The sequence below is a fragment of the Eleutherodactylus coqui genome, chromosome 9 (genome assembly GCF_035609145.1).
Source record: "Eleutherodactylus coqui strain aEleCoq1 chromosome 9, aEleCoq1.hap1, whole genome shotgun sequence".
NCBI lineage: Eukaryota > Metazoa > Chordata > Amphibia > Anura > Eleutherodactylidae > Eleutherodactylus > Eleutherodactylus coqui.
Window position 1 is genome coordinate 160,544,037 of NC_089845.1, and position 19,419 is coordinate 160,563,455.

Genomic DNA, 19,419 nt, shown 5'->3' on the forward strand with positions numbered 1-19,419 from the left:
ATCATCTAGTTATACCCAGGACTCTAACAAGGGGGTGCTCTTATAACTATGTATAGATGTATCAGGGGAAAATACAGAGATCTCTCTCATCATCTATTATATCCAGGACTGTAACAAGGGGGCGCTCTAATAACTATGTATACATATATCAGGGATCGGTACAGAGATCTCTCCCATCATCTATTATACCCAGGACTGTAACAAGGGGGAGCTCTAATAACTATGTATACATATATCAGGGATCGGTACAGAGATCTCTTCCATCACCTATTATACCCAGGACTGTAACAGGGGGGGGCGCTGTAATAACTATGTATAATATATCAGGGGACAATACAGAGATCTCTCCGCCATCTATTATACCCAGGACTGTAACAAGGGAGCGCTCTAATAACTATTTACAATATATCAGGAGTCAGTACAGAGATCTCTCCCATCATCTAGTTATACCCAGGAGTGTAACAAGGGGGCGCTCTAATAACTATGTATACTATATCAGGGGTCAGTACAGAGATCTCTCCCATCATCTAGTTATACCCAGGACTGTAACAAAGGGGGCGCTCTAATAACTATATATAAATATATCAGGGGTCAGTACAGAGATCTCTCCCATCATCTAGTTATACCGAGGACTGTAACAAGGGGGCGCTCTAATAACTATGTATAATATATCAGGGGTCAGTGCAGAGAGCTCTCTCTTCATCTATTATACCCAGGACTGTGACAAGGGGGCGCTCTAATAACTATGTATAAATATATCAAGGGACAATACAGAGATCTCTCCCATCATCTATTATACCCAGGACTGTAACAAGGGGGCGCTCTAATAACTATGTATAAAATATCAGGGGTCAGTACAGAGATTTCTCTCATCTTCTAGTTATACCCAGGACTGTAACAAGAGGGTGCTCTAATAACTATGTATAAATATATCAGAGGACAATACAGAGATCTCTTCCATCATCCAGTTATACCCAAGACTGTAACAAGGGGGTGCTCTAATGACTGTATAGATATATTAGGGGTCAGTACAGAGATCTCACCCATCCTTTATTTATACCCAGGACTGTAACAAAGGGGCGCTCTAATAACTATGTTGTGATGTATCAGGGATTAGTAAAGATATCTCATCCATCATCTATTATACCCATGACTGTAACAAGGGGGCGCTCTAATAACTACCGTATGTATAAATAAATCAAGAGTCAGTACAGAGCTCTCTCCCATCATCTAGTTATACCCAGGACTCTAACAAGGGGGTGCTCTTATAACTATGTATAGATGTATCAGGGGAAAATACAGAGATCTCTCTCATCATCTATTATATCCAGGACTGTAACAAGGGGGCGCTCTAATAACTATGTATACATATATCAGGGATCGGTACAGAGATCTCTCCCATCATCTATTATACCCAGGACTGTAACAAGGGGGAGCTCTAATAACTATGTATACATATATCAGGGATCGGTACAGAGATCTCTTCCATCACCTATTATACCCAGGACTGTAACAGGGGGGGGCGCTGTAATAACTATGTATAATATATCAGGGGACAATACAGAGATCTCTCCGCCATCTATTATACCCAGGACTGTAACAAGGGAGCGCTCTAATAACTATTTACAATATATCAGGAGTCAGTACAGAGATCTCTCCCATCATCTAGTTATACCCAGGACTGTAACAAGGGGGCGCTCTAATAACTATGTATAATATATCAGGGTCAGTACAGAGATCTCTCCCATCATCTAGTTATACCCAGGACTGTAACAAGGGGGCGCTCTAATAACTATGTATACATATATCAGGGGACAGTACACAGATCTCTCCCATCGTCTATTATACCCAGGACTGTAACAGGGGGGCGCTCTAATAACTATGTATAATATATCAGGGGACAATACAGAGATCTCTCTCATCATCTATGGTACCCAGGACTGTAACAAGGAAGCGCTCTAATAACTATTTACAATATATCAGGAGTCCGTACAGAGATCTCTCCACCATCTATTGTACCCAGGACTGTAACAAGGGAGAGCTCTTATAACTATGTATAATATATCAGGGGTCAGTACAGAGATCTCTCCCATCATCTATTATACCCAGGACTGTAACAAGCGGGTGCTCTAATAACTATTTACAATATATCAGGGGTCCGTACAGAGATCTCTCCCATCATCTAGTTATACCCAGGGCTGTAACAAGGGAGCGCTCTAATAACTATGTATAAATATAGTTAAAGGGGTTGTCCTGCGGCAGCAAGTGGGGTTATACACTTCTGTATGGCCATATTAATGCACTTTGTAATATACATCGTGCATTAAATATGAGCCTAAGGCCGCCTGCACACGGGCGGAAATCCCGCGGCGGTATGTCCCGCGGGATTTCCGCCACTGAAAGTTTGCATAGGAGTGCATTACAATACGCACTCCTATGCAGACAGCCGCGGTTTGGCCGCGCGAAATCTTGCGCGGCAAACAAACCGCGGCATGTCCTATTTTTGTGCGGGGCACGCACTCACCCGGCCGCCGGCTCCGGTCTGCGCATGGGCCGGCTGCGCCGCAGCCGGCACATGAAAGAGCCGGGGCCGCTAGGCGCGGGTGAGTACGCGCTCGTCCCTGCAGGCTCTCGGGTCGGGTCCCGCGGCGAAAATTCTCGCTGCCGGATCCGACCCGCTCGTCTGCAGGCGGACAGAAGTTATTCACTTACCTGCTCCGTTGCTGGCGTCCCCGTCTCCATGGATCTGTCTAATTCTGATGTCTTCTTGCTTTTTTAGACGCGTTAGCGCTGTGCGGTCTTCTCCCCTTCTCCTAGGTCCAGGCACGAGTGGCGTTCTGGCTCCGCCCCCTTCTACGCGTCATCGCGTAGCTCCGTCACGTGTGCCGATTCCAGCCAATCAGGAGGCTGGAATCGGCAATGGACCGCACAGAGCCCACGGTGCACCATGGGAAAGGACCCGCGGTGCATCGTGGGTGAAGATCCCGGCGGCCATCTTGGTGAAGGAAGAAGAAGGAAGACGTCGCAGAGCGGGGATTTGGGTAAGTAATATGTTTTGTTTTTTTTAACACATCCCTTGTGGTTGTCCTGCGCCGAACGGGGGGCCTATGGGAAAAAAAACAACCCGTTTCGGCGCGAGACAACCCCTTTAAAGAAGGCCTTTAATATAAAAATATAATATTTTAATATATATTAAAATATATATTAAAGAAGGTGCTTTAACCCTTTCCAATCCAATTTGTATCCTGGTTTTCCTAGGGGGCTTACTCTTTTTCTGCCGTTATACAAGCCAGCGCTATATGCTGGCTAAAGTCAGTACTGCATGAGGTGACACGTTGGATAGGCTCCGACAGCAGAGAGGCTGGCAATATACAGTAAGAGAACCCCAACCGATGTCTTCAAACATCGGAGCTGTACAGCCTTGAATCATAATGTCTTTAAAGGTTAGACAGTGGATTGGAAAGGGTTAATAACCATGTATAGGTATATCAGGGGACAATACAGAGATCTCTTCCATCATTTATTATACCCAGGACTGTAAAAAGGGGGCGCTCTAATAACTATGTATAGATATATCAGGGGTCAGTACAGAGATCTCTCCCATCATCTATTATACCTAGGACTGTAACAAGGGGGCGCTCTAATAACTATGTGTAGATATATCAGGAATCAATACAGAGATCTCTCTCATCATCTATTTATACCCAGGACTGTAACAAGGGGGCACTCTAATGACTATGTATAGATATATCAGGGGTCAGTACAGAGATCTCTCCCATCATCTATTATACTCAGGACTGTAACAAGGGGGCGCTCTAATAACTATGTATAGATATATCAGGGGTCAGTACAGAGATCTGTCCCATCATCTAGTTATACCCAGGACTGTAACAAGCGGGCGCTCTAATAACTATGTATAGATATATCAGGGGTCAGTACAGAGATCTCTCCCATCATCTATTCATACCCAGGACTGTGAATGTAACAAGGTGGTGCTCTCTGCATCTAGAAGAAAGAAGGTTTCTACACCAACATAGAAGGGATTCTTTACTGTAAGAGCACTGAGACTGTGTAACTCTCTGCCTAAGGATGTGGTGATGGTGAACTCGCTAACAGAGAACAAGAGGAGCCTGGAGTGTAAGGCCTCCTTCCCACGAGCGTGACGGGCTCCGCCGCGTAATATTCCGCAGTGAAGCCCGTCACGGCGCCCCCCAGAGACCCCATACTTACCAGCGGAAGATAGCGTGAAGACGCTTCCCCGCCCACCGCCGTCGCGTCATGTGACACGCCCACCGCGTCACATGACGCGGCCGGCCGTGTCACGTGACGCGCCGGCCGCGTCATATGACACGCCGGCCGCGTCATATGACACGCCGGCCGCGTCATATGACACGCCGGCCGCGTCATATGACGCGCGGCGGTAGGCGGGGAAGCGTGTTTTCACGCTATCTTCCGCTGGTTGCAGCGGGAGATAGCGTGAACGGACGGCTTCCATTGACTGCAATGGAAGCCGTCAGCGCGTACACCCGCGGCAAATAGAACATGCTGCGGGTGAGGACGGGAGATTTCACGGTGCGTAATTCCGCGGTGGAATTACGCATCGTGAGCATTGAGCTATTAGGTTCAATAGAACCTAATAGCATGGGGCAACGCAGCGGATTTGTGCCGCGGATTTACGCGGCGTAAATCCGTTCGTGGGAAGGAGGCCTAATAATATTACATGTTTTAGCACTGATTACCCAGAAGGATCCGGGATTATCCTGATTGTCAGATTGGAGTCGAGAGGGATTTTTCTTCCTCCTAAAATGAGGATAATTGTCTTCTACCTCATTGGGGTCTTTTGCCTCCTTCTGGGGGGTAATATGCTAAAGTGGATGGACAGGGCTCTATTTTCATCCTTATATACTTTGTTACTAAGCTCTGCATTGCATCTTGTGGATTTGATACTTTGTAGCAAACATCTAGAATTGTCAGATACTTTCTTGATACTTTCTTTCCTTCTCTTTTCTTTTTCTTTCTTTCTGTGAGAAAATGCCAAATTCTCTCCCCTCTCCCCCCCCCCCCCCCCTCCATTTAAGAGTCCAGTGCCAAGGTAACCAGGCTACACAGGAGGAGGTGGAGGCGGCTCACAGAGTCGGGCCGGGTCAGTGCCTGTGATTGGGAGTCTGTGTCAATAGAGGAGGATGTGGAGGGGTTATTACCTCCTGCTAAGACTGCACAGCACTGAGCACACACACTGCACATACATGTCACATGCAGCTCTGAGGGGCCACACCATGTCAGAGGCTGAGAGCAGGATCCTGCAGCTGGCCACCAGAGGGGAGTGGATCACCCTGGAGCAGACGCTGAAAGGGATCGACAAAGGGAATCTTGGAGCCTCCGAAAGTGACCCAGTGGGTGACATGCATTAACTCTTCAGTTTACAACATCTGAGGGTGCATTTACACGGACAATTTCATCGTGTGAGTTTTACGCATTGCATGATGCGCAAAAATCGTACAAAAGTAAAACCCATTATTTGCAATGGGTCTGTTTACATTTACGAATTTTCCCTCGCAGCGATACTGTGAAATAGAAAAAGTGCAGAATATCCCATTTTTCTGCGATTGCTTATTATTTCCTATGGGCAAGTTTTTAAAAAATGGCATCACGCTTGCCTTGCACTCTTAGGGCTCCGTCACACCGGCTTTTTTTTGTATCAGTTTTTTGCAAGGAGTGGAACTTACAGAGAGAAAGTACGATGGAAAGATTCGCATTTCTTCCGTATTTTGGAACCGCCTCTGGTTTTGGCTTACAAAAAACTGTTACAAACAAAGCCCATGTGAAGGAGCCCTCGTGTACGTGCAGGCTTCACGCAAGTGCGAGACCATTTGTTTAGATTTTCCTATTGAAACAACATGTGATTTTCCTGCACGCGATGAGATACGTTTTTCTCGCAAAACACATCGCACTCACTTGCCCGCTCTGGCCCTCGCTCATGTAAATGCACCCGAAGAACGTTAGCAGTAGAGATGAGCGAACGGACTCATTTAGGGCGATTTCGCAATCGAGCAGCGCTTTTTTCGAGTAACTGACTATTCGGGCGAAAAGATTCAGGGGTGCCGGGGGCGGTGTGGTGGAGCGGGGGGTAGCAATGGGCTCTCTCTCCCCCGCCCCCCACTCCCTTCTGCTACCCCCCCGCCCACCCCCCTGCACCCCCCGAATCTTTTCATCCGAGTAGTCAGTTACTCGAAAAAAGCGGTGCTCGATTGCGAAATCGCCCCAAACGAGTCCGCTCGCTCATCTCTAGTTAGGATGTTTCTATACATCTTGCTTTATACAGTCGTTGTATATGTGATTCTGTGATCTGATGTCTGAGCCTCACCCTTTATAATATTAGGGTGTTATTACTTAATAGTAATACTATTATTAATTAATACTATTATTTAATAGTGAAGTTCCTATTTATGCAGTTTACTAATACTAATTAGCGGAACTACAATAACGGTTTAGTAGGGTGTCAATATTTTTGCAATTCTTAATTGTATTGAATTATGTGGGTCCCGAAAATAGTTCATTAGTGGCAGGCATCATCTATCCACGTGATAAGCGATTGGGGCTCTGACTGCTGGGACCCCATGCCCCCCCCCCCCCCCCCCACCACCACCACCTTTCCCGATCATCCCTCTTTTGCTTACTGACTTGTCTGTTTTAGAATAGGTAATGAAATGCTGGTGGGGAATTTCACCACTGAGACCCCCACCAATCCAGAAAATGGGGGTCCTGTATCCCCCTCTCTTCCTCAGAGCTTGAATAGAGTAGCAGCCGAGCATGCGCAGTATGGCCGCATTCATTTCAGTGGGACTGGGGGAAATAGTGGAGAGCTTGAATTGGGCGATCTTGCACACTCTCATAGAGATTAATAGAGCAGCAGGTGCGTGCTTGCTCACCAGTTCACTCATGCAGGACCTTCAGGACCCTCATTCTTGGGACTGGTGGGAGTCACAGCACTCAAACACCCATCAGTCAGAAAGTATTCCCCTATATTGTACGTGACGCTTTTCATCTAGTTTTACAGAACAAATCATTTGGATCTTTACAGTGCAGAAATAATGCCGCCTCACAGTGTCCAAATAATAATGCCACGTTGTGTCCAAACACCGCTATATAATGGTAATAACACAACAATGTGCTCAAATCATCATAAGGCTCCCAATAATACCACCATACAGTGCAGAAATAACACTGCAATACAGTTTGAAAATAGTTTTATCATACAGTTCCTAAATACAGTGCCTGGATAATACCCCCATAGTGATCCTATCTAATACAGCACTCAATAATTAAGACATTCGGTTGCCAAAAATTGTTGCCATATAGTTTCCAATTAACAGCACCGCGCAATGCCATAATAATACCATCATAATGTTCTAAAAAATACCGCCATACAGTGCCACCATAAAGAGCTCAAATAAAACAACCATACAGCGGTTAAATAACACTACCATAATGTGCATAAATAATACATCCATACCATGCCAATATAAGATTGCCATATTGTGTCCCAATAATATTACTGTATAGTGACATAACACCACCATAAAGCATTCAAAGAATACAACATACAGTTACTGAATGAAGCTGACCTACAATGTCTGACACCAAGATAAAGAGCTCAAATACGTTGTCTCCTGAATTGTGCACTAGCTCCCCCTAGAGGCAGATACTTCACCACTGGGTAGACTATCCCCTGATAACCCGCCTGCCTCACACCTCTGGGTGCCTGGATGTGTTGCCAAGCATTCCTGGAAGCAGACCATTATTGTGTGGAGAGGAGATGACAGCGAATACAGCGAAACAAAAACCGACTGAGTCATTGTAACCGGACCTGAAACCCCAAGTATTTATATCTGACACCCTGCCAACCATCCCCGGAGCTGAGCAATGAGGAATTTCCTCACCTCCTAGTGGTTTCATGGCCAACGTCCTGTGTAACCACAATGACCAACCAGGGTCTGCACCACAACAGAGGTCTTATTGTACTATGGAGCCTCCTCTTCTTGGAGAAGAGCCTCGTGGAGCCCCGGTGGTAGAGTGTTACAGATAGATAGATAGATAGATAGATAGATAGATAGATATGAGATAGATATGAGATAGATAGATAGATAGATAGATAGATAGATAGATAGATATGAGATAGATAGATAGATATGAGATAGATAGATATTAGATAGATATTAGATAGATAGATAGATATGAGATAGATAGATATGAGATAGATGATAGATAGATAGATAGATAGATATGAGATAGATAGATAGATATGAGATAGATAGATATGAGATAGATGATTGATAGATAGATAGATAGATAGATAGATAGATAGATATGAGATAGATAGATAGATAGATGATAGATATGAGATAGATAGATATGAGATAGATGGATATGAGATAGATGATAAATAGATATGAGATAGATAGATAGATAGATATGAGATAGATGATAAATAGATATGAGATAGATAGATATGAGATAGATAGATGGATAGATATGTGATAGATAGATAGATAGATAGATAGATAGATAGATAGATAGATAGATAGATAGATAGATACATAGATATGAGATAGATAGATAGATAGATATGAGATAGATAGATAGATAGATATGAGATAGATAGATGATAGATAGATAGATATGAGATAGATAGATGATAGATAGATAGATAGATAGATAGATAGATAGATATGAGATAGATAGGTAGATATGAGATAGATGGATAGATAGATAGATATGAGATAGATAGATAGATAGATAGATAGATAGGTAGATATGAGATAGATAGATAGATAGATAGATAGGTAGATAGATAGATAGATAGATAGATAGATAGATAGATATGAGATAGATAGATGATAGATAGATATGAAATAGATAGGTAGATATGAGATAGATAGATGATAGATAGGTAGATATGAGATAGATAGATAGGTAGATATGAGATAGATAGATAGATAGATATGAGATAGATAGATAGATAAGTCAGAGGGGAAGTAGTTTGTCCAGTAGGTTCAGTGCACAAAAAGTTCATGCAGGTTCTACATTATCTAGAATTTAGAGTGTTAATAGATCAAAATCCAAGTTTTTTGGAAGCAGTAGTGGAGGTCCTAAGTCTAGATCAGTGTTTCCCAATGCCAGTCCTCAAGGTCAGGGTTTCAGGATTTCCTTAGTACGAGGTTAAGGAAAATAAACTTCTCCAACTCTGCTGCTTCAAATAAAATGACATTTGGCCAATGGCCACTTGACACGATGTGCCCACCACTTAGAAAGGTCACCGATAGGTGGCGCTGTAGTAGACAAGGTCTACCATGAGAGAATTGCATCAGTGTCAGATCTGAAGGACAGCATTCATCGGCATGTTGTAGCGATTAAAACTCACTGTGTTTGCAACACCCCTCAGAAGGGTGACCCCGGGCACCTGGCTATCGTGAAGAGCTTGGAGGGTTAAGTGTTGGCTTGTCACGGCAGCACTTACCCTGCTCTGGGCCTGGAGGGACCATACGCAACCAAGGATGGTGTAGATTGCAAGCCAAGCTTCAAAATTTCTCTAGCAGGGAATAATAATAAAGGGGGTGAGGGGGGTTGTAGTAGATATCACTCGTGACGCCACCGTTCCCACACACCATTATTCAATGCGGCGGAGTAAATAACACGGAGACTTCTGTGCAGTACCTCGGGTCCCTAGGAACAGTTAAGGCACGGTATAACCTTGAGATGAACTGGTATAGCAGGTAATTTACAGGCAAAATTCACTTGCAGTAGTTACAGGCTATAACTCAGAGGTAGGGAGGATACACAGGATTAATATGGCCCTATAGTCCAAGTTATCTATATGTCACCGGTCCTGGATTAGGAGCACTCCAAAGGAGGAAAGGGGGTAGGGGTCACTCCACAAACACTTTGGCAAAAACTCTTATTCAGAAAAGACTTATAAAGTAATAAAGTACCTCTGTGTGGTGATCCTAACTGACGGACGGACGCACAGGAAACGCCTATATTGTGGTGTGAACAGGTACCTGTTTTTAGAAAACTGGGGTTGCTCTTTTTCTCTTGCTGGGACTCACTCCTAATACATCCACTCTCCAGATGCTACGGAAAGTCGCTCCTCTTCCTCCATCTTCACCTACATGGAAGCTAAAGGTGCTTCCATGCGGCTCTGTGTTAGCACTCTCTCCTCCTGAAGATGGACTCAGGAGGACTTTCCCGCTTTCAGACACTCACATTTATACCTTCACTTACACCACATGACACAAGAGAATAGATACATTCAGCAGCAGATCTGACAGGCAATGATTTTATCAATGGTAACCCTTCAGACGCTGCAGCTGTGCAACAGACATACAAAAAATGACATGACAGCTTTGCACAGTGCATCCACATGAGACAAAACATGTATGACAATTATGGAGGGGAACAGGATGGTGTTCTGGGCCCCTACATCTTCTGCTCTGGAAATACAAGGCTTTGCAAATGGAGAGCATTGTTGAAAACCAAAGGGGACAAATGTAACATTTGTAGAGTGATTTGCATAGCTACAGCGCCACCTATCGGCGTCTTTTTTACAAATGTTTTCAAAAAAGGCGAGTGCATCATCTGAAGTGGCTGTTGTCAGAATTTCATCTCATTTGGAGCAGCAGAGCGCCCTCCAGAGGCCTTTGAGTTGAGGAAGTTTAATTTTGCTAAGCTTTTATTGTATAGGTGATATAATTATTGTCAGGGTCTCAAAAATGGCCAGAGGTGTTCTTTCTATAGGATATCCTGAAAACATGACCTGCTGTGGGTCCTTGACAACGGGAGATGGAAAACACTGGTCTAGACAGAGACTGACATGCACATCTGAAGATGTTGAAAGTTGGCAGATTTGACCAGGAAAGATTGAATCATCCAATCAACCTGAACAGGAGGTAACTGGGTCCAGTGAGATCAGCCAACTTATTGTGAGGTCATCACTTACTCAGCCAATCATCCACTTTACCATTCAGGGGTAGCAATGGAATAAAAAAGTCATCCTCTCCACCCCAAGGAGCGGACCCTAGCCTAGGAGACAGTGGGGATAAGTTGTAGGCCTTGTCACAGTGGCACTACTGTCTGCCTCCCGTAGGGTAGCCGGGGACAGGTCCAACGGGGCCAAGGGCAGGCTATTTAAACAGAGGGTAACTGGGAACTGGCTTACCTTGGTTTTTTCTCTGGAGTTGTCACGGGTGATGCCACCGTTCCTTCCTCTGCAGCGAATACAATTGATGGTTAATAATGGATCCACACATGGAGAAGTCTATTTAAAAGTCACACTGGGAACGGTCAGTAAAACCCGTTTACTAACAGTTCAACAATTGCATGACAAGTTTGGTCTCTTTCTCTCTCCTTGTTCAAACTCACGATTGCAGCAAAGACGGCGGACACTCAACTCTGTGGAACGTCTCCTCGAGATATCCAGGGAGACGAGTGATATCTTTCGGCTTCCTCAAAGACACATCAACAGATATTCCAAACATCCTGGCTCTCAGACTGGTTCAGGCTAGACTAGGCCAAGAAGTGACCTTCTTGCTAACTGACTTAGACCAGACTCCAGACTCGACTCTACTCACCACTCACATTCTGCAAGACATTTTGAAGTGGCCTATTGTTCTGGGCCCCTACAACAACGCCAGGCAGGGGTCTACTGCTGGGGGAATATGGAGCCTGCGGACCTCCTTAGCTGCCGGCCTGTCAGCACATGTGATTGCCCAACTATTTATCTTATATATTACATTTTATATTTGTTGTAATACTTTCCTGATTATTTTCTGCATCAACAGGAATCTGGTTTAACTCCATTTATGATCGCTGTGAGGGAGAACAGGCTGTCCATAGTGGAGCGATTCCTTGAGCTGGGAGTAAATCTCCAAGAGAAGACTCAGGCAAGTAGAGAAGACAACAATGGTCCGATACTGGTAAATATAGAAGAGTGATAAAGGGGACTGTTGTATCTTGTTTCCACCTGAATAATGGGTGGAGACATGCTTTGGCAGTGCTGAATTTAGGACACGTCCCCATCGGTTGATTGGCTGCTGCAGACGTGCCCTTCTGAGCTGGACCTCCTGCCTCATCCTCCCGGGCCCCACACAGACATATGCCACTTGAAGCGGGGCCGTCCTTGAAGCTGCAGCCGCTACTGCTGCTAGAGTGACAGTGGCCCCCCTTTGCAGCGGCCGCAGGGAGAACGGGGAGAGCGACAGCACCTATAAGCCAGCACAGCAGGGCCCTGAATAGTGCTGATCGGAGGCAGCTCAGTGTGGACAGCATGGGGCCATGTGAGATGGTGGGGGGAAAGTGGGGGTCCCTGCTTCAGTGTGGACGGAAGACGCCATGAGAAACCTACGCAAATGTGACAGGGAGGTGGTGAGTGGAGATGCCACCCCGCCGACGTCGGCAGGACACTAATAGGGTCGGCAGCTGTAAAAGTGGGGGAAGAGTCACAGAGTCGCAGCAGCTGATGTGGCATGCCGCAGAGGCCAGCTGTCAAAAAGCCATTAGGAAGTGTACATGCCAGAGGGGCGTGTACAGCTTGACCCTTTCCTACTGCTGTCCCCGGCCAACCCATGTCTACACCCCTACTTCCGGTGGAGACAAGATACAACAGTACTGTGATAAAGTACCTACAAGGGGTCCAGAAAGTCTTCAGACTCTTTCACTTTTTTACATTTTTGTTATGTTGTGGCCCTACCAGAGCCCTGAACCCAATGGAGCATCTTTGGAGAGACCTGACAATGGCTGTCTGCAGATGGCCCCCATCCAACCTGACAGAGGGCTGAAAATCCCCAAATCCAGGTGTAAATCTTGTGGCATCATCTCCAAGACTGGAGGCTGGAATCACTGCCAAAGGGGCTTCACCTAAATACTGAGTACAGGGTGGGAATACTTATGTCAATGCAAAATGCTAGTTTCTCATTTTTTTTAAATTTACAAAGATTTCTAATATTTTGTTGTCACTTTATCATTATGGGATACAGAGTGCAGAGTGATGGGGAACACAAGGCCACAACATAGAATGTAAAAAAAAGTGAAAGTGCGGACTTTGTGACCAAGCTGTATATATACTGAATGGCCCCTTTATTAGAGCCTCTGGAAGTCTCATGATTGACAACTCCTTGTATAGAAACTCTCCCCGTGACCCCGGAGCATAAAATCACGTGACGAGTTTTCCGTGGATCAGTTTCAGCGTGAATCCACATTAGATGGGAAAATCCAGCGATCGGAGCGACTTCAACAAAGCCCCGTCATCAGTGCTAGACTATGGATGTCAATGCCAACTGTGGGGGGTTCTCTTGTATAACAGTGTGGAGAGTATACAGAGAATGGTGTGATGGAGAAAAAACATCTAGCAAAAGGGGATCCGGTGGACGGAAACAACTCATCACTGAAAGGGGTCGGAGGAGGATGTCAGGAATCATTCTAACCAACAGGCTGCACAGTCAGCTGAATACAACGCTGGAGCTCCAACTAACGTGTCCGAACGCACAACTTGGCGTTCCTTAGCCTAGATGGACTATAACAGAAAGGCGAGACTCCAGCGGGCAAAAGGTCACAAAAAATGTATCACTGAGCAGCAGAAAAACATCTCCTGGTCAGATGGGTCCAGATTTCTGTTGCTGATGCAAGGCCAGAATTTGGCGCAAGCAGCATGAATCGCTGACCCCTTCCTGTCAGCCGGTCAGAACACGTCAGCACCGCCATCTAATCTGCGGCAACTACAAGAAGATTCTTGACCGCAGGGGCCGGTATTCCTGCGCACCGATCTAATCCCCCCATTGCAAACTGCTGCCGAGGTCCAATGCGCTACTAGATGGGGGTCTAATAAAGGGTCGGTCAGTGTATGTCATCTGTACTGACATCTTATCTGTCTCTTCCCGGCGGCGGACAGTTCACTACAGTAACAACAAGATCCAACTCCCATACCAGCAGCGGGTGGAGTGCACCAGCCTCGGCCCCTGAAAACGGCCTTCTCTCAGCGTCCTCCCGCTGTTTCCTGGCTGTTCAGGGACTCAACAAACTTTCCAAACTGTTTCTTCATGAGGATTTTACCCTTCAGACAATTTACACATTTGGGCCTCCTTTCCACAGGCGTTTATGGATTGCGTTCCCTGCGGCGGTAATCCGGCCGCGGGGAACGTAATGCACGCTTTCCATAGCGTTGCTATGGAAGGCACAGCCTCCCTGTACAATCATAGCCATTCTCCACTCGCTGGCGGCGAATCACTGTCAGATAGGCTCAGTGGGGAGAACTGTCACCTCTCCCTGCTCCCGGGTGGCGGCTCCTGAGGCAGAGATCCGCCGCGGGATACTACAACGCCCGTGGACAGGCAGCCTTAGGGCTCATTCACACGGCCGTATGCAGTTTCTGTGCGTGAAGTCCACAGCGTTTTTACGTATCAAAACGGCATATTTACCGCATATTTTCTTGTTCTTGCAGTTTTTTTGTGTGCGTACTCACTGCATTTTTTACACATTCAAAGAATAAAAAAACAAGAAGGTCCTACTGATTTCTCCTGTCTTCACGCGTGCGTACGCAGATAACACATATCCGCATATTCACAGCATTATTACACAATCCCATAGACTTTAATGGGCAATATCCGTCCACAAGAATACATTCACATTCGCCACAGAATTTTCTGCGGCGAATTCCACATCTAAAATCCATATTGAAATCCTCTGTCACTTCTTGATGCGGAAATATTCGCTTCCATGTCGGTATTCTACATGAGGATTGTTAGATGCAGAATTTGCAACAAAAGATTCCACCGTGTGAACAGACCCTCAGGCGAGAAAATTGCCGCTCTTTGCCCGATATGGATAAGCCGCCATTTTTTTCATGTATTTATAATATGCACCTGTAAAATATGCCCATGAGAATGAGCCCCCAGCTGAGTTCTGATGGAGATACAGATGTATAATGCAGAATTCTGGATGAAAGGCTTAGATACATCTTCTCAGCAGGCAGTATCACACAGGATAGGATTAGATACACAGATCAGCAGACTGTATCACATATGATAGAGTTATGGTCCTTTTACACAGGACTATATATTGGGCATACGATGCCCGACACTCGTCCCAGTGATGCTGTTACACAGCAGTGGGTATCGCTGGCATCGCTCACGGTGCAGCCGGCATGGAGGCGGAGCGGCCGGGGAGCGTTCTACCCTCTCCCACCTCTATTCACAGTAAACAGACAGCCGTTCAGAAGTGACCGAAGCTGATTACACTGAACATTTCTCCTCCAGTCGCTGTATGCGTTACATGGGATGATTACACCGGTCAGCACATTTTTACAAAAGTCATTTATTGAAATAAAATTAGTCATTTCTTATCAGTTTTTTATGTGTTCAACACGAATCTGACGGTCAAGATGCAAAATTGGCTCTATTTTTTCTGTAATCTGCAATAATTGTTTACATCATGAAATGCATGCCGATAGTAGTAGGCCGATGGTCAATACCTGTTAAAAGCCATAGGCTACGTCTTAGATGTCTTGGCCTGTCTCTTGTCCAGCTGTTCGAGAGACATCTCTGCGGAGTGTCCAGCAGTAGTCGGCCGGCATGGTAGTGGAGTGTCCAGCAGTAGACAGCCAGCATGGTAGTGGAGTGTCCTGCAGTAGTCAACCAGCACGGAAGTGGAGTGTCCAGCAGTAGTCGGCCAGCATGGTAGTGAAGTGCCCAGCAGCAGTCGGCCAGCATGGTAGTGGAGTGTCAGTCGGCAGTAGGCAGCCAGCATGGTAGTGGGGTGCCCAGCAGTAGGCAGCCAGCATGGTAGTGGGGTGCCCAGCAGTAGGCAGCCAGCATGGTAGTGGAGTGTCCAGCAATAGTCGGCCAGCATGGTAGTGGAGTGTCCAGCAATAGTCGGCCAGCATGGTAGTGGAGTGTCAGTCGGCAGTAGGCAGCCAGCATGGTAGTGGAGTGTCAGGCAGTAGTTGACCAGCATGGTAGTGGACTGTCCCTCAGTAGTCGGCCAGCATGGTAGTGGAGTGTCCAGCAGTAGTCGGCCAGCATGGTAGTGGAGTGTCCAGCAGTAGTCGGCCAGCATGGTAGTGGAGTGTCCAGCAATAGTCGGCCAGCATGGTAGTGGAGTGTCAGTCGGCAGTAGGCAGCCAGCATGGTAGTGGAGTGTCCGGTAGTAGTCGGCCAGCATGGTAGTGGAGTGTCCAACAGTAGCCAACATGGTAGTAGAGTGTCCTGCAGTAGTTGGCCAGCATGGTATTGGAGTGTCGGGCGGCAGTCGGCCAGCACGGGAGTGGAGTGCCCAGCGGCAGTCGGCCATCTGGTACTGGGCCATCTTCCCTGATATCTTTGTTCCATTGTTGCATATCTTGATGAAACGTTCGCCATATTCATCATTAACCACAGTTGTCTGGAAAGAAATCCATGTGGGAATGAAGGAAGCGGATCTTCAGAGACATATTGCAGCCAGGTTTCTGATACTGCATCCGCATGTCTTGTTCCTTGTAGTTTTCGCCCTAACATTCCCGAGAAAGTTTGTAGACACTAGGCGGAAAGCATTCCATGCTTGCTTCGCATCACCCTGCAGCAAGTTGTTGAACCGGACATCTTTGAAGATCTCTTAAATCTGATGAACCACAAAAACTCCCTCTTAAATCTTTGCCTTGCTGAGTCGAGGGACTTCTTCATGAAGGTATCAGAAAGCTGGTGACGTCCGGTCCATGGCTTTCATGAAGTTCTTCATCAAACCTAGTTTCAATGTGAAGGGGTGGTAGCAGGATTTTGTGAGTTGGGTGCTATATATTCTTCTCTCCAACCGCTGCATTGTGTCTGCGAGTCCATGCCTTCCACAAGTAGTGCCATTCCCGTGCTCGGCTCTCCCACTCACATAAGAAACACCTGTATTTTGTAAATCCCTGCTGCAGTCCCATTAAAAGGGCAACTACCTTCAAATCACCAGAGAGGTGCCAGCTGTACCTGTTAGACTCAATGGAATTCAGTAGCTGCTTTAAGTTATAACTGTAAGGATGTTGTTACAGTCCTGCTGGATACATTTAGGTGAAACACAGAAAATGAACTATATGAAATCTCTTCAAAACGAGAGCCAATAAAACCTTCTCATGGTCATATTCGTGTTCAGCGCACCGAGATACTGCAGATTGGGAGCTTTTTAGTCAGTAACTATTTCAGTGTTGACCAGTGTAATCGGCCAGATTCCCGCAGGGGCGCAAAAACCAGAACAATTTTGAATGATCGGCCCGTGTAAAAGAGCCATTAGATACAGACAGGATCACACGATAGTCTTGGGCTGTTTTCACAGCGGTGTTAGGGTCAGTTCAGGGTTTCTGTCTCTTTGCTCTGTTTTTGAAGGAGAGAAACTGTAATAAAATGGAAAAAAAACCGTATCCATTGTTTCCCCATGGGGCGGCTTACATTCTGTTTTTTTGGACAGGACAATTGCGCAGTCTGCAGCCTTATTTTTCCATCCGAAAAACAGAAACCTGACATAACAGAAGTCTTTCCGTTTGCTTTTCCATCTTTTTGAAACCCCATTGAAATCAATGAGGAAAAAACTAAAAAAGTAAGTTACAACTAGAGATGAGTGAGTATACTCGCTAAGGCACATTTCTCGAGCGAGTAGTGCCTTAGCCGAGTATCTCCCCGCTCGTCTCTAAAGATTCGGGGCCGGCGCAGGTGACAGGTGAGTTGCGGCGGTGAGGAGAGAGGGAGAGAGAGATCTCCCCTCCGCTCTCCCCGTTGCTCCCCGCCCCCCGTCGGCCCCCGAATCTTTAGAGACGAGCGGGGAGATACTCGGCTAAGGCACTACTCACTCATCTCTAGTTACAACCCTAACGGGATTTTTAAAAAAGATTTAAAAAAATAATAATATCCTTTATTCGTGATTGTTAAAGATGAAGGTAATCAAGAGTTAAAAAAAAAACTTTACCCATATTTATAATTAAAAAATATATTTGGTATCACTGCATCCAGAAAAGTCTCATCTATCAGAGTATACGGGCTCCGGCACACTTGCGTTTTTCTTGCGCATTGTTTTCACGCGATTCTCAATGGGATTTTCTAATGTTAAAAACGCATCAGAAGTTTGTGCTTTGTGATTTTTGTGCGATGTACTTTTAACATTAGAAAGTCCCATTGACAATCGCGTGGAAAAAACGGAGCGATATCGCGTGAAAAAAAAGGGCAAGAAAAACGCAAGTGGGTGTCCACCCTAACACAATTTATCCCACATGGTGAACATCGTCAGAAAAAAATACACAACCCCAGAATTGTGCTTTTTGGGGCCCGTCTTCCAGACGAAAAATAAAAATGTTTTTTATTAAAAAATTGGATGCAAACAAAAATGGTACCAATAAAAATAGCAGGTCGTCCCATAAAAGACGAACCGTCACACAACTAGACTGATGGGAAGATGAAACGCTTCTGTCTGCCAGAAGAGGCTGAAAATAACTTACTTTATATTTGACTTTTTAACAGTAATACAGCAAATAAATCGTAATAAATTTGATATTGTTATCGTACAAAGCCGCAGAATGAGGCCTCTCAGGGGCGTAACTATAGAGGGTGCAGGGGATGAGGTTGACCCCGGGCCCAGGAGCCTTAGGGAGCCCATAAGGCCTCTCTGCTCCATATAGGGAGCCCAGTACTATGAGTAAAGCATTATAGTTGGGGCCCTGTTACAGGTTTTGCATTGGGGCCCAGGAGTTTCAAGTTATGTCTCTGTGCAGCATGGTTTAGGTATGGGTACGGGTACAGATACAGATAGAGGGAGGGTCCCAGCTCACGTTTTGCATCAGGGCCCTTGAGCCTTTAGTTACGCCCCTGAGGCCTCTCACTTTCCCTCCTGCCGCCCTCCCCCCTCCCTTCCCGAGCACGCTCGGACAAGAATGCAGTTACTTAAGAAGAGCAATGCTTGTTCGAGTAACTGCCTTATCCGAGCATGCTCGCTCATCTCTAGTGGAGACCTATTTAGGGCACACTGGCCTTTTAATAAAGGGGACGGGAGCACGCTTGCATCCTACGGCAGATAGGACTGACCATGTCCCCAGCAATAGGTGAGCCAATGGAACCTTGCTGGCAGCGTGCTGTGACAATGTGATTGTATGGGAGGGCAATGTTTCTTCTTGTGGAGATCACCACAAGAGTGTAGAGAGTCTTATAGGTCATGCAGTGCTTTGTGGGAAAAGCTATGCAAATATGTGATGGAATAGTCCTCCACAGCGCCACCTGTTGGAAAATAGCTTCTCTGTTTTGACCATTTATCATAAGAAGGGATGTGAGCCAAACTAGAATACCCGTGTACATACAGCTACCTACATATAGCTAGAGCCCCTCATCAGAGTGAGGATACGGTTGGCTGAGGAACAGGCCATCAGCGTCTAAC

The 19,419-nt window shown here is 45.9% G+C and overlaps 1 protein-coding gene across 1 annotated transcript in view; it reads left to right on the top strand.

The window, feature by feature from the left end:
* Positions 1–5,244: 5,244 nt before the first annotated feature.
* The window catches only part of LOC136578586 (serine/threonine-protein phosphatase 6 regulatory ankyrin repeat subunit B-like), a 121,764-nt gene continuing 107,589 nt past the window's right edge, over positions 5,245–19,419 (top strand). Inside the window, exons 1-2 of the mRNA XM_066578735.1 lie at positions 5,245–5,393; positions 11,838–11,939. Coding sequence (XP_066434832.1) covers positions 5,247–5,393; positions 11,838–11,939 — 249 coding nt within the window. The 5' untranslated portion in view covers positions 5,245–5,246. The remainder of the gene's footprint in view (positions 5,394–11,837; positions 11,940–19,419) is intronic.